General features: G+C 40.5%; 1 protein-coding gene across 1 annotated transcript in view; it reads right to left on the bottom strand.

Moving 5' to 3' along the window:
• DNAJC5B (DnaJ heat shock protein family (Hsp40) member C5 beta) overlaps positions 1-15,040 on the bottom strand; it is a 54,313-nt gene that overhangs the window by 31,433 nt on the left and 7,840 nt on the right. Inside the window, exons 3-6 of the mRNA XM_061342808.1 lie at positions 5,897-6,605; positions 5,729-5,800; positions 4,801-5,049; positions 1,702-1,829 (exon numbers count right to left, since the gene is read on the bottom strand). Of these exons, the coding sequence (XP_061198792.1) occupies positions 1,702-1,808 (107 nt within the window). The 5' untranslated portion in view covers positions 1,809-1,829; positions 4,801-5,049; positions 5,729-5,800; positions 5,897-6,605. The remainder of the gene's footprint in view (positions 1-1,701; positions 1,830-4,800; positions 5,050-5,728; positions 5,801-5,896; positions 6,606-15,040) is intronic.

Below are 15,040 nucleotides of genomic sequence, written 5' to 3'. Positions count from 1 at the left end.
GAATTTTTGTGGTAGTATGATTAATACTGACTTAATTAATAATGGCAGGAAACTCAGAATCAGGTGTTGCTGGTTTCATACCCTGTACTAAATAATAGGAGTTCAGCAGCAGATTTTTGGATTAGCATAAATTAAAAGATAATTAGAGCAAATCTATGAGACTGACTCATCATTTTATCTTGCAAATATTTACAGCTACTCCATTAAAAGTGAATCCCTCTGACATTTCCACTTTAGTCAGAAGCGGTCTCTTTTTTTTTTATAATTACAAATAAAGATGGATAAAGCATCACTGTCGTGATCACTTTGTAAATCATCTGTATTCATTTTCACCATTAAATAAAGTTAATTCCATACTGTATTCTTCCATGACATCTCTGTCCTCTGCGTATCAAAGAAGGCCTCATTTCCAGAAAATTAAATGTAAAAGCAACAGGAAGATGTGAAGTTTGATATAGAAGATGGTTTCTGCAGCCAAATTATACTACAGGGAGACAGAAGGTTCAAGTCATGAGTGAATTTGATACTGTAGGAAGTTTATTGCCCAGTGGTACAGTTATGCAAGACAAGAGAACCATGAGATGTTAACAGTTTTCCTTCCATTGTATGAAGAGTTTGGACATTCACTTCTTCATTTACCTCCTCTTCCGCCTTTAAGAACAGATGATAGCAGGAGAGGTGCAATTTGTTCAAAACCACACAGGACAGACTCCCAGTAAAATTCAAGCTAAACAATGATGCAAGTAGATGCATTTCACAAGCCTTTTTTTAGTTCAAATATATTCTTACATTTGATGGGAAAAGCAAGCTGTGTTAAAGTTTGACTGGTAACACAGTTCAACAACACCCAGAATGTAATAAAAATTTTACTACATTTATTAAACCTGTAAGTAAGCATCTGGCATATTTCAGTGGCAAGAACATCTATTTCATTCATGACATTTAAAGTTCTTTCAAAAGATTTAACAGATTTAAGAGCAAAATGACCCATAAAATCTTCTAGTCTTACTTCTAGGTCTTGCTACATTTCAACAGTAAGTACTTTTCACCACTGTAGTAACTCGTGTTTGAGTAAAACTTAAAGTCCTCTCTTTCCATAGAGAAGCTCCCATTTCCTGTGCCAGTAAGTTTCAGTGGTTAGTTTTGCTCACTGTTAAAATCATGTGTTTCTTTTTCAGCTCAAATTGTTTTTAGATTCCAATCACTGGTTTTGGTTATGCATGCCTTCATAAAGTGACGAACCCTCCCACACCTGACATTTTTCCCCTTCAAAGACATTACACACTACAATCAAATAATCTGTCAGTCTACCTTTTATGACAAGATAAACTGATCTAATTCCTTATGTCTCTTACTTTAGTTCTTCAATTATTACAGCATTTTTCTTCATTGGCTTTACTTCTCAACATACTTCAGGAGAAGATGTTAATGCAAGAACTGGGTACAGTATTCAGAAACCACACTTTGCAAGCGTAGTCTGTGGTTAGGGTTAAAACATTTTTGATGAAGCACATGGATTGCTTGCACGATGAAGTTAATAGATTCCCATTGCATCATCTCTGATTCTATTCAGGTTCATGGGGAAGAAAAACGTTTTAACAATGAATGTCTACAGTGCAGGCAACTTAAAAGGTTTCACCATCTTAATCATGCCAGACATACGAGCATTTTTAGACATGTTGCACAGCAGATTTCACATACCTGTAGGACTTCTTAATCTCATCATGTGTTGCTCCCTTCTCTAGGGCCAGGATTTTATATAATGCTTCCCCTGATGTTGACAAAGTACGTTGCCTTTGTTCAGCCATGTCAGCAGTGCATTACCAAAGCTGCAAATGTAGAGCAGAATTTTAAATACCAGGGACTGCAAACATGTATGGATAGTATTTTTACTTTTTTTATTTATATTTTTTACATATTTACATTAAAATTTACATTTTAATAGATTTTAATCATGTAGTAGAATGTTAAAAATAAATGAAAATGAAACTAGAATAAAATCTCCTCTAAGTTATCCTCTGTCCCTTGAGATATTTTAGTTATTTGAGAAAATGTAAAAGCAAGAAACAAAGCACAGAAGGTTTTGTGTTAAGTATGATTGTTCATATTAAAGATTTGATGTTATTCTCACTGAAATCAATGGCTAAATTTCCTACAGCATTAATGCCTGCACATACCATTTTCACCTAGTTTTACTTGTGCTTGTTTACTTCCATCTTTTCTACGTCTTGGAAGAATAATTCTACTATTTGCTAAAGCTATTGGACTTCAGGGGGGTAAGACCTTTGTACCTCTGAGTATAACCTAATACAACACAGTGGTGAATATTTGCTTTCTCAACACAAGGACTCAGATTCAGCCTAACTAATTTTAGGAGCCTAAATTGAGTGCTTAAGTTTGAAGCTTAGTCAAACTAGACTCCTTATATTGTCAACAGATAGAAAGACATAGTCAGAGCACAATTGATCAAGCACTTTCTCCTTATTATCTTTACAGTATGCTCAGTATGACTGAATTCCCAGCTCATGTGCCTGAGGACAGGTAGAATGAATTTGGACCTAAGCAACTAGACTATATACCAAGAATTGACCTCAGTAGTAGTATTATTATTATTGCAGCAAACTGCTGCAATAAACAGCAAATACTGTTTCCAAAAAACTGGGAAATACTGACATCAACCAAGATCCTATCTTATTTGAGAGACAAGACTTTGGGCTGAATTCACAAGCTTGTGATAAATTTAGCAAGATGCCCTTACAGTAGAGTGCAAATAAAGACTAAGCACGGGCTGAAAGATTTAGTCCACTTCAGATCTATCATTCATTCCTTCTTTCATCACAAAAGCAAAGCAGACAAGTGATTCTCTACTGAGTGGCTCTACTACCTCCTCACAGTTCCTATAGGGATGATGGGGAGGGACTCTTCATTAGGGACTGTAGTGATAGGACAAGGGGTAATGAGTTAAAACTTAAACAGGGGAAGTTTAGATTGGATATAAGGAGGAAATTCTTTCCTGTAAGGGTGGTGAGGCACTGGAATAGGTTGCCCAAGGAGGTTGTGAATGCTCCATCCCTGGCAGTGCTCAAGGCCAGTTTGGATGATGCCTTGGGTGATATGGTTTAGAGCAAGGTGTCCCTGCCCACGGCAGGGGGGTTGGAACTCGACGATCTTAAGGTCCTTTCCAACCCTAACTATTCTATGATTCTGTGATTCTATGATTAATACTTCATCCTTCGCGATCTGAAGAACCAAACATTTTTAAACCAGACCTAACTAATGCTAGGCAATGACATTAAAAAACTTACATAAACCATAATTTAAAACACCAGATATAGATATCTATCATTCATTAGAAAAAAGTTGCAGCTCTTTGATGGTAGGCTTGCCACAACAAAACTCTCACCACCACCTCTTTGTTTCTTTGTATGTTGCACCCTTCTGTAAATGTTGAGAAGTGATCACAGATGTTAAAGCTGTAATCCCAGCCATGAGAAAAACATTTCTGAGGATCTGTTTTGTTAGATAAGACTACTCACTCTGCTATTTCACCCTTCTCATTGCTAGCTAGAAACACTATCTTGCCATTATTCATATATTATTTACTAGGCCACATTTTAGTTCAGAAGCAGCCAGCAGCTCAGAACACACTTCTTCAAATTTTTTCAGTACTAAAATGAAAACCAAATATCATGTAAGTATGCACAGAAATATAATCTACAGAGTAATTCTGTCACATACTGCCTGATTTACTGAAAGACCAAAATTTATTCCTATTTACTTTGATGGGGTTTTTTTAATAAGGTAGTGCACAATTTAAGGTCTGGGGATCTGGTGAAAAAAAACACCCTAATAACCCTTTCTACTTTCAAGTGTTGCATAAACCATCAACTAAATGGAATGAGCTTTTTCTTATAAAAAGCCCCAACAGTTAAGAATAAAAACATATACGAGCATCTAAATATTACTTTACCACCTACAGTAGTTACAATGCTACTTATTAATAATGGTACGTCCAGACTGTATTTAGCATAATCCTGGAGTATGTCCTGATCACACTGGAATTATGCAAGGCACCTCAAGCCTTTTAATGCACAAGATAACACTGGGCAACCATGTGAAGTCACAGATACACAGCGTTATTTTAAAACTCTGTTACATAATGCTAATTAACTACATGGCAACCCTGAAGCATAAAACAAAATTAAAGTTATGACAGATTTCATTCTGAAGAACTGAAAGTCGTGTAATTGTACTTTCTCATTAAATAATTTTAATAACCTAGTCAGCTCACTTGCCTATTCAGTCTTCTACCGATTAATCACGTCAAAGGTTTAGCTACTCAAAATAATTTCTTACTTATTTAAAGCAGTCCTACAAAATACTGAAAGTACAATGAGATTACACTTCTCTAGAAAAAAAAGTTAACCTCTCTTTATTGGGGCAAATACAATTTTAATTACTATTTTAGTACTAAATACACTCCTGATGGCTGAAATGACATTGGAATCCTATTTTTAAGCTGTGTATTTTTGTTCCAGTAGAACAGAGTAAAGAAAATGTTGTTCTCTTCCTTGAATGACAGTAAAATATATTAAAAGACAATTTAAATTCTGGTAACAATTCCACATATCGTGAGAGAATGGGACCCCAGTTAACTTCAGCTGTTTCTGTACAAATTTTATACTATCCATGATCAACTATCTTATACTGGGGTTGTAGTAATATGCCTTTCTTATACAATACCCATAATTCATTTGGATTTGTGCTGAAAAATAAGGCAAGGTGATTCAGATAACATACCTGCTTCAAAAAGTGATGGAACACTGACTGGCGTGTATAAACTCACAACATTTTCCATTCAATATCTTGACGTCTTTATGCCAATATAATCCAAAAAGAAAGAAGCAAGTTCCTCCAGAAACCCTGTTCCACAGAAAACGGCTGCTGATTTTCATCCTTCATCCTAATCAAGGTGAAGAAGGTCAGTGGAGTCTGATTACTCCTTTTGTTTGTTTGTCTGGTATCCAATTGGTTATCTCTCAGGAAGATCTATGAAAGAATGAATAAAACATTCATGAGCCTAAAGGCTGATATATCCAAGAGTTAATGACACCAAAAAATATGGGACAACTGTGTATTTAGTTAGCTGTTCTTCTGTGCTTTACTCTTGATGGGGTCTTGAGTTTGTTGTTTTTTCCCCCATGCAAATGTATTAAATTTGTTTAAAGATACAATGGTCTTGCTCTAAAGTTTACTTCTTTCATACCGTCTATGGCCTGCTTAGGTTTTACTATGTGGTCTCTTCTAGAACATGATTAACTGAAGAAGCCCCTTCAGGATTCCTCCTGAATTCTTGTAGATTTTTAAATCAAAATAGAAGATGTAGGGTGCCTTCTTTTATTCTGATGGAGCTTCTCCTCTAATTTATACCATGAAAAAAATCTGGAGAGCTATTCCTTTCCATTTGGAATAGAGAAGACTGTAAATGCCAGAGACTTAAAAAGCCAAGCACTCTTGGTATGTCATCCTTGGAACCAAATAGTTCATCCTTTGAACTAAAAGAGTTCATTTCTCAGATCATCCAATTCCAAATGATATGTTTGTATAGTAGGTTGACCTTGGTTGGCTGCCAGAGCCTTACCCAGACACTCTCTCACTCCCCCTCTTTAACAGAACAGGAAGAGAAAATAAGATGAAAAGCTCATAGATGAAGATAAAGATCACTTACCAGTTACTGTCATGGGCAAAACAGACTCAGCTTGGGGAAAAATGATTTAATTTATTGCCAGTTAAAATAGATCTGGTAAGAAACAAAGACAAAAACAACAGCTTCCCCTCACCACCATGTTTCCAGGCTTGAGTTCACTCCTTCATTCCCAACTTGCCTACCCCTTACCCTTGAGCAGCAAATGGCAGACAGGGCATGGTAGGTTGTGATGAGTTCGTAACTGCTCCTCTCTGCTGCATCTTCCTCCTCACACTTTTCTCCTGCTCCAGCATGGGTCCTCCTCATAGGCTGCAGTCCTTCATGAACTGCTCCAGTGGGAGTCCTCCATAGGTCATGTTTTCTGTCAGAATTTGCTGCTGCATGGGCTCCTGTCCATGGATCACATTTCATTCAGGAAATATCCATCTTTTTGGCATGGGGTGGATGGGCTGCAGCAAAACAACCTGCTCCACAGTGGCCCTCGCCACAGGCTGAATGGAAATATCTGTTCCACCATGCTCCCTTCCACAAGCTGCAGAGGAATCTTTGCTCCAGTGCCTGGAGCACCTCCTCCTCTTCCTCCTCCTCTTTGACCTTAAGTGTTCATAGGGCTATTCCTCACACTTTTCCTCACTTCTCACTGCCACAGTGTTCTGCTCTTTCTTAAGTATGTTTTCCCAGGGGTGCCACCAGCTTGGCTGATGAGCTTGTCTGTGTCCTGTGGTTGTCTGTCATGAAGCTTGCTGTATCCAGTCCCTGACCCTTCAGTGTTCCATTGCTGAAATCTTGTCATGGAGCCCCAGTGCCATTTTGTGCTGACTGAAGTCCTGCAAATGGATTCATGGAACCCCATAATCCAGTAGAGTCAGTGAGTTTGTGCTTGGATTCCACTGCAAGACTGGAAATATAAATCAATATGAAAAAAAAATCCCTAATAACAAAACAACAAAACCAAATCAGTGTAATTAATTACAATCACATAAAGACACTATAAATGCAAAAGGAAGCAACAGTGTGACAGCTGATGAAAAAAAAAAGAAAATGAAGTGGATGCTTTTTTAATGTGAAGCATGTGTTTTTAACATTTCTCTTGTTCTTAGGTATTCTCTTCAACTTCAAACATTCCCTCAAATTTCAGCTTTGGATGAGGACAAGGCAAAGCACATTTCAACCTAAAATGGGAGTGTTTTCCACAGTTATGAAAAGTCAAAACATCAAAGTCAAAATACCTTTTTCAGGACATTCACAACAGAGCAGGTAGAGCTAATTCAAGTAAGTTGTATGAGCACAATAAACCAGACTATTCAATCTGCTTGCTTGATGCCAATCTGTGACATGATTTTATCATTCTTGCAAAATACAAAAAAAGTACACTTTTTAATGGGAAGAAGAAATTTAGGAAAAAAAAAAAAAGGAAGAAAATAAAATCGCTTTAGGTTACCCAAATCCTTTGTACTTATATACAGATTATTATCAAGAAAACGTCACTGTTCTGCAATCCTGTCACAGACCTGGACTCCCAGTTCCGTGTGAGCACAGCTCCCTCTGGTGTGTGAAACTCTCACTGCTCTGTAACGTGTTGCTTGTTTGGTTTGAAGGAAACGAACGCAGTTTCTGCAAAACTGTTTATTTTCCTTTGGGGATCCTGTGCCTGTCGTGGTTTAAGCCCAGCCGGTAACTCAGAACCACTCAGCCGCTCGCTCACTCTGCTCCTTTCTTCCCCTCCTGGACGGATGGGGAGGAGAACTGAAAGAATGTAACTCCCATGAGCTGAGATAAGAACAGTTTTAGTAACTAAGGTATAACACAAACCACTGCTGCTACCACCACCAATAATAATAAGAATGCAAGGGAAATAACAAGGGGAGGGAATATGAAACTAAAAGGGGAAGAGGAAAATAAGGCAATAAACACAAGTGGTGTACAATACAATTGCTCACCACTCTCCAACTGATACTCAGCCTGACCTGAGCAGTGATCTGGGCCTTCCAGGTAACTCCCCCCACTCTCTATACCAGGCATGACATGCTGTGGTATAGAATACCCCTTTGGTTAGTTTGGGTCAGGTGTCCTGTCTCTGTTCCCTCCCAGCTTTTTGTGCCCCTCCTCACTGGCAGAGCATGAGAGACTGCATTACTTAGCAACAACTAAAACATCAGTGTGTTATCAGCACTGGTCTCAGACTAAAGCCAAAGCACAGCACTGAACCAGCTACTAGGAAGGAGAAAAGTAACTGTTACAGCTGAACCCAGGACAATGTCCTAAGCACGTTCTAATGAATCTTCAAAATACTCAAGCTTTAATTAGTTGTCATAACTCTTTCATCAATCAGATCACCTATATAATGTAGAAGAATAAAACATATAATTTAGTACCTGCTCACTCTTGTCATTAGTTTTGGGGTGGGTTTTTTTGCATCATAACACCTAACAGTGCACCACAACACCACTGCGGCAGGAAACGCAAAACTAAAATAAAGCCCTAGTCCCAAAAGACCTTATATGTAAAAAGCCTTACACTTTACATTTCATGTATATGTTGCATGCATTTCAAAACAGACAAATCAGAACATGCCTGAAAATGCAAAGTTGCATATCAGCCTATAAACATTTGAAACATGGCCCAGACAGAGCAGGAGGTCTGGGGTTGCTTCAGAAGCCTCCGGGTACACACAACCAGAGCTAAGGGGTGAAGAACTCTGAGTCACTCTAGTCCTTTCTCCTACCACTCCCTCCTTTTGCTGGCTCACAGCAAGTTCAGGAACTAAGGGCCTGGAGCTGAAAGGCATACATGCATGAAAGGACTGGCATCATTGCTCAACAGAGGTGTGAATTTTTAGCTTCCAAGGCAAGGAAAGACAATTTTTAAAGGTTGAATTGTTTTCTTAGTTCATTGAGTCTGGAGGTGTTACTACTGAAATCATCAAAGCATGTGGGAGACACAAGTGATCAGACAAAGTACTCCTGACCTTCATGGAGAACCCATAGCTTCTGACTTTCTTCCAATAGTGACTGGAAAATTATATAATCAGATAGAATAGTTAGGGTTGGAAAGGCCCTTAGGATCATCAAGTTCCAACCCCCCCACCATGGGCAGGGACACCTCGCTCTAAACCATGTCACCCAAGGCCTCATCCAACCTGGTCTTGAACACTGCCAGGAATGGAGCATTCACACCTTCCCTGGACAACCTATTCCAGTGCCTCATCACCCTTACAGGAAAGAATTTCCTCCTTATATCCAATCTAAACTTCCCCTGTTTAAGTTTTAACTCTTGTCCTATCACTACAGTCCCTAATGAAGAGTTCCTCCCCAGCATCCCTATAGGCCCCCTTCAGATACTGGAAGGCTGCTATGAGGTCTCCACACAGCCTTCTCTTCTCCAGGGTGAACAGCCCCAACTTTCTCAGCCCATCTTGATACGGGAGGTGCTCCAGTCCTGTGATCATCTTCGTGTCCCTTCTCTGGACTTGTTCCAACAGTTCCATGTCTTTTTATGCTGAGGACAGCAGAACTGCATGCAATACTCCAGGTGAGGTCTCACAAGAGCAGAGTAGAGGGGCAGGATCACCTCCTTCGAGCTGCTGGTCACGCTCCTTTTGATGCAGCCCAGGATACGCTTGGCTTTCTGGGCTGCAAGCGCACACTGAAGCCGGCTTATCAACCAACACCCCCAAGTCCTTCTCCGCAGGGCTGCTCTGAATCTCTTCTCTGCCCAACCTGTAGCTGTGCCTGGGATTGCTCTGACCCAGGTGTAGGATCTTGCACTTGGCATGGTTAAACTTCATGAGGTTGGCATCAGCCCACCTCACAAGCGTGAGGCATTCCTTCCCTCCAGCGTATCAACCGAACCACACAACTTGGTGTCATTGGCAAACTTGAACTCAATCCTACTGTCCATGTCAGCGACGAAGATGTTGAACAAGTCCGGTCCCAACATCGATCCCTGAGGGACACCACTCGTTACTGGTCTCCAGCTGGACATTGAGCCATTGACCACAACTCTTTGCATGCTGCCATCCAGCCAGTTCTTTATCCACCAAATGCTCCATCCATCAAATTGATGTCTCTCCAATTTAGAGGCAAGGATGTCATGTGGGACAGTGTCGAACGCTTTACACGTAGATGACATCAACTGCTCTACCCCGTTCATCAGTTCTGCAGCTGCGTCATAGAAGGCCACCAAATTGGTCAGGCAGGATTTCCCCTTAGTGAAGCCATGCTGGCTGTTACCAAGCAGCTTGTTCTTTTTCATGTGCCTTAGCATGCCTTCCAGGAGAATCTGCTCCAAGATTTTGCCAGGCACAGAGGTGAGACTGATTGGTCTGGAATTCCCTGGGTCATCCATTTTCCCCTTCTTGAAAATGGGGGTTATATTTCATCGTAAACTTCACCTGACTGACATGATTTTTCAAATATGATGGCCAGTGGCTGAGCAACTTCATTTGCCAGCTCCTTCGGGACTCGCGGATGGATTTCATCAGGTCCCATGGACTTGGGCATGTTCAGATTTTTAAGATGGTCTCGAACCAGTGCCTCTCCTACAGTGGGCCTAGGGTCTTCATTCTCACAGTCCCTGCGTCTGCCTTCCAAGACTTGGGTGGTGCGGTCAAAGCCTTTGCCAGTGAAGACCGAGGTAAAGAACTCATTCAGAACCTCAGCCTTCTCCAAATCCTGTGTAGCCAGCTCTCCCGAGAGCTTCCAGAAGGGGCCTATGTTGTCCCTAGTCTGCTTTTTATTTGCTATGAACCTGTAGAATCCCTTCCTGTTATCCTTAACATCCCTAGCCAAGTTTAATTCTAACTGGGCCTTAGCTCTCCTAACCTGGTCCATAGCTTCCTGGACAACATCCCTGTATTCTTCCCAGGCCCCCTGTCCTTGCTTCCACTTTTCATAAGCCTCTTTTTTTCCTTTGAAGTTTCCTCAGCAGCTCCTTGTCCATCCAAGAAGGTCTCCTGGCCCTCCTGCTACACTTCCTTCTAGTTGGGATGCAACACTCCTGAGCTTGTAGCAGGTGATCCTTGAATATCAACCAAGAGTCTTGGGCCCCCCTGCCCTCTAGGGCTATATCCCATGGAACCTTACTAAGCAGGTTCCTGAAGACTCCAAAGTCTGCTTGCCTGAAGTCTCTGGTTTTACTCAAGAGGATTTTGGGGCCTGAAATAAATGATCTTGCTTATCTAGGAAAGCCAGCTGGTTAAGTGAGGTGATCATTTCCCTCTGCTCAGCACTGGTGAGGCCACACCTGGAGTGCTGGGTTCAGATCTGGGCATCCAGTACAAGAGAGACATGAGCTTACTGGAGACACCCTAGTAAAGGACCATAAGGATGATGAAAGGACTGAAGCATCTCCCCTGTGACGAAAGGCTGAGAGAGTTGGGACTGTCCACACTGAAGAAGAGTAGGCTCAGGAGTAATCTCATCAAAGTATATAGATACCTGAAGGGAAGGTGTACAGAGGATGGAGTCAGGCTTTTTTTAGTGGCTGCCCAATGCCAGGACGAGGCAACGGGCACAAACACTGTATACTGTTCAGCCTGGAGAAGAGAAGGCTGCGTGGAGACCTCATAGCAGTCTTCCAGTATATGAAGGGGGCCTATACGGGTGCTGGGGAGGGACTCTTCATTAGGGACTGTAGTGATAGGACAAGGGGTAATGGGTTAAAACTTAAACAAGGGAAGTTCAGACTGGATATAAGGAAGAAGTTCTTTACCATGGCAGGGGGTTTGGAACTAGATGATCTTAAGGTCCTTTCCAACCCTAATTATTTTATGATTCTAAACTGAAACATGGGAGATTCCCTGTGGACATCAGGAAACACTTTTTCACTGTGAGGGTGAGCAAACACTGGCACAGGTTGCCCAGAAAGGCTGTGGCATCTCCATCCCTGGAGATACTCAAAAGCCACCTGGACATGGTCCTGGACAACTGGCTTTAGGTGACCCTGCTTCCTTTCCCCAAAACTTCTGTAGTGTGATAACTATTACCACTAATTTCTGTGCCTTGTTCTGCCAAAAAGGTCGCAAGAACATTAACAATGATGTTGGAATTTATTGGTAACTGACAAGAGAAGGAAGGCAGGTGATAAGACTAAAACAAGAGCTCTTACTAGTTAATGCCTTTTCACAGGTGAATGAATAGCTGTCTGGAAAAGAAGACCCACACAAATAAAAGCATGAGGTTATGAGTAAAGAATGGTAGGCTGATGAGATGACAGAATATGCACACTGAGAAAGGGTGTATACAGGGGTAGCATGTGCTGGTTTTCCACTTTTCAGGCAGGATTTATCTTTTGTTTTATTTTTTAGTATTGTTCTATGGTGATGTCAATATTATAAGACCCAGATAAGCAAGCTACTCAAAGAGCAAAAGATTGAGCAACTGGAAAACGATGCTTCTGCCAAGATGTGCTGGGCCTCTGGCTCAGGAACAGGCTCTGGTTTTTGTTAAGCAGGGAAGAGTACTTCTGAGGCAGCTATGTCCCAAAATGTTCTTCTTGTCATTTCTTTTTAGCCAGTTCTGCTTCACACACTCCTGAACATTTACTGTCCTATCTGAACTGTTTTGCATGTTACCTGTCAATATTCAGTCTCTTAAAGAAGGGAGAATTGGTTTAAGAGCCTTTCTTCAGAGAGTCTTTTTAGATCTCAGACAAGCCTGACAATTCTACAGCAAGAAATTACATTCCTCTTGCCACATTTCTCTGTTACAGAATAGTTACTGTCACTATGGCCTCAAAAGTAATAAAAGAATTGATTTAAATAATACGATTGCATAGCATCCATTTTTAAATACATGTAACTATATTGGAAGGAAGGTATTCCATCTGGTAACCCATCTGTAACTCCATCTATACAAGTAAGTATCCATAAGAGAACATTCACATATTTGAATTCTCTGAACATATTGTGACCTTCTGTTACTATTCACATAGAATATCTCAATTTAAATACGTGGGGTTTTTAATATCTTTCAACAACTGCAATATTGGAAAAAAGTAGCAAACTCAAGAAGTATGAACCTTAAATGAACAGTCGTCAATTGTACATTCAAATTGCTCATGCTGTTATGTGGTCAGTTTGACCCAGAGAAGCAATCCAAAACTGACTTCCTACTTAATCTCAGTAAATCCAGTTCAAAGGCTTGGTGGCCTACCTAGGTGACATGATATAAGCATTCTTCCCCTAGTATTTAAATTAGAGACTTAAAAATGATGTTTTAAGTAATAATAATGCACTTAACTTTTTCAACAAGATACTCAGTGAAACACTGGGAAATCTATTTTCCCCTGTGATTTACGAGAAAGTTCTGTCTATCCTCCCTAATTTAAAATGGGTCATGGAGGTAACAATAAGTAGGACTTAAATTACAATCATCTCTCTGACTTTAATTTAAATTTCTCTCTGAAAGTCAAAGGATATGAAGTCCCTAGTTTACATAGCTTTGACAACTTAGAAGTTATCTAGGACTTCAAGTAAAAGACTCCTCTGAATTCTTACTTAGGCAGCGCTGTGGTAATCTATTTTGCAAACAGCTGTAGCACTTAAGGCAGAATTCTACCTGTTCTTATACTAAGTTAACAAACTCACAGCGCTGGTTACAGGGTTATTCATTTTAGCACAGCCTAATCAACTACAGCTAAGAATCAGGAAGATTAGCTTGAATAGTAGAAATAACTGCTTTGATTTATTCCTCAGGTTATTTTACCAGGAACAGATTAGGAAACAGCAGTACCACGTCTTGGTACCTGCTCCTCGGGAATCAACAGCTGCTTCCAGTTTTCTCCACCAGGTTCCCCGCCTTTCTGCAGCACCTAACTGTTTTCTCCACTTGTTCCTCCTTCACATAATTTTCTTAAACAATCACCCTTCGACATCTGCAGCCTTTGCCTAAGCAAGCTCTTCCCTGAAATCCCCAACACAATTCTCAGTTCCATCCTACGCCTACCCCCAACTATTCTCTCCCAGATTCCTACAAGCTGGCTCCTTAACTTACATAGTTCCCAGGAGGGAGAGGATGCAGCAGGGGAGATGGCAGTCAGTAGTCATTTATTTTAAAGCTTCATTAATCCTCATGTAGGATTTATTACACTGTCTTAGAAATGCTCACTTAATTGATGGCTGAGAAAGCCAAACTCTCTCTAAAGTGCTGATGAGTAACTATCTTACCTAGATCCAGAAAGGAATGTCTATTCAGTGGTTGAGTTAAACCCCAAAGAATTAAAGTGATATGTAATCCCAGGGGGAGAGGAATTACAGGTTAATGGATGAGAATACAGAACTCTCAGATATATTTCTTTTCTGAATGTCACTTAGTGGGAGAAAGTAAAAATTATTAAAAATGCATTTAATCAGCATAAATATTTCACCAGTAAAGAAGCAAAACCACATACACTATTCTTTATATGCTAAGTGTAGAAAATGCCACTGGAAATCTTTCACAATAATTCAACAGACTAACATTTCAGTAAATTAGTAGCTTCACTGTTAACCATTTATCATAACAGTTCTTAGGGTTTTCCCCCCTCCATTATAACAAGACCTTTCAGCTGGAAAATACTCAGAGCTGAAACTCATCGTCTAAATCCATGGGCTTACAGTTGGCTCAAGCCAATCCAAGGGCTGCCAACAAAGGCACAGTCCAAACTTACACTGATATTTCTTTTTAGTATTTATTTTATTTTTCCTTTTAGTTTTCAGTTAAATCAACTTGCTAGTCTGACTCACTCTGTGACTGGCATCAATACTGGAGCTGATGCAATGGAAGTGGTGACATCACACCTTTTCAGCAGCAGCAAAGCCTTACACTGTCTTCAGCTCACCAGAAAAAAGGCACTTTAAAAGGTGTAAGGGCCAGAATACCATACAAGTAAAGCACAAGTAAATTCTGTGGAAAATTAGGAGAATTAAGACTCCTCCAGACTAGTCTGTGGCTATAGGACAGGACAATGTGTGACAGCATACTGAACGTTTCTGAGGCTTCCGCTGCCAGCTTTGCAGTGCCATGGGTGCATGACACAACATGCTGCTTCTGCTGGAAGACTCCTTGCCAATTCAATTTGTTCAAACAAAACTTTGACAGGTTAACTTTGCCCCAGCGGGATGACTGCTACAACAGGCATTGGTTGCCCACACAGCCCTAATCCTCTGCAGTTCCAGCACTGTGCGTTCTTCCTCTGCAAGCAGGATAAAAGCAGACAGGTGGCATAAAATCCTCACGAAGCACTCTGCTAATTTGACAAAAGTGTAATCATGTGCCCACACCTGATCCAGATCAAATTTGTACTGTTGGGTGATGTGGCATGGCCCAGAGCCAGTGGTAATGATTGTGGAAC

Source organism: Neopsephotus bourkii, unplaced genomic scaffold (assembly GCF_033783945.1).
Source record: "Neopsephotus bourkii isolate Nb327-2 ecotype Australia unplaced genomic scaffold, CSIRO-AGI_Nbou_v1 NB_1820, whole genome shotgun sequence".
Lineage (NCBI taxonomy): Eukaryota > Metazoa > Chordata > Aves > Psittaciformes > Psittacidae > Neopsephotus > Neopsephotus bourkii.
This window is presented reverse-complemented; position numbering and strand designations above follow the sequence as displayed.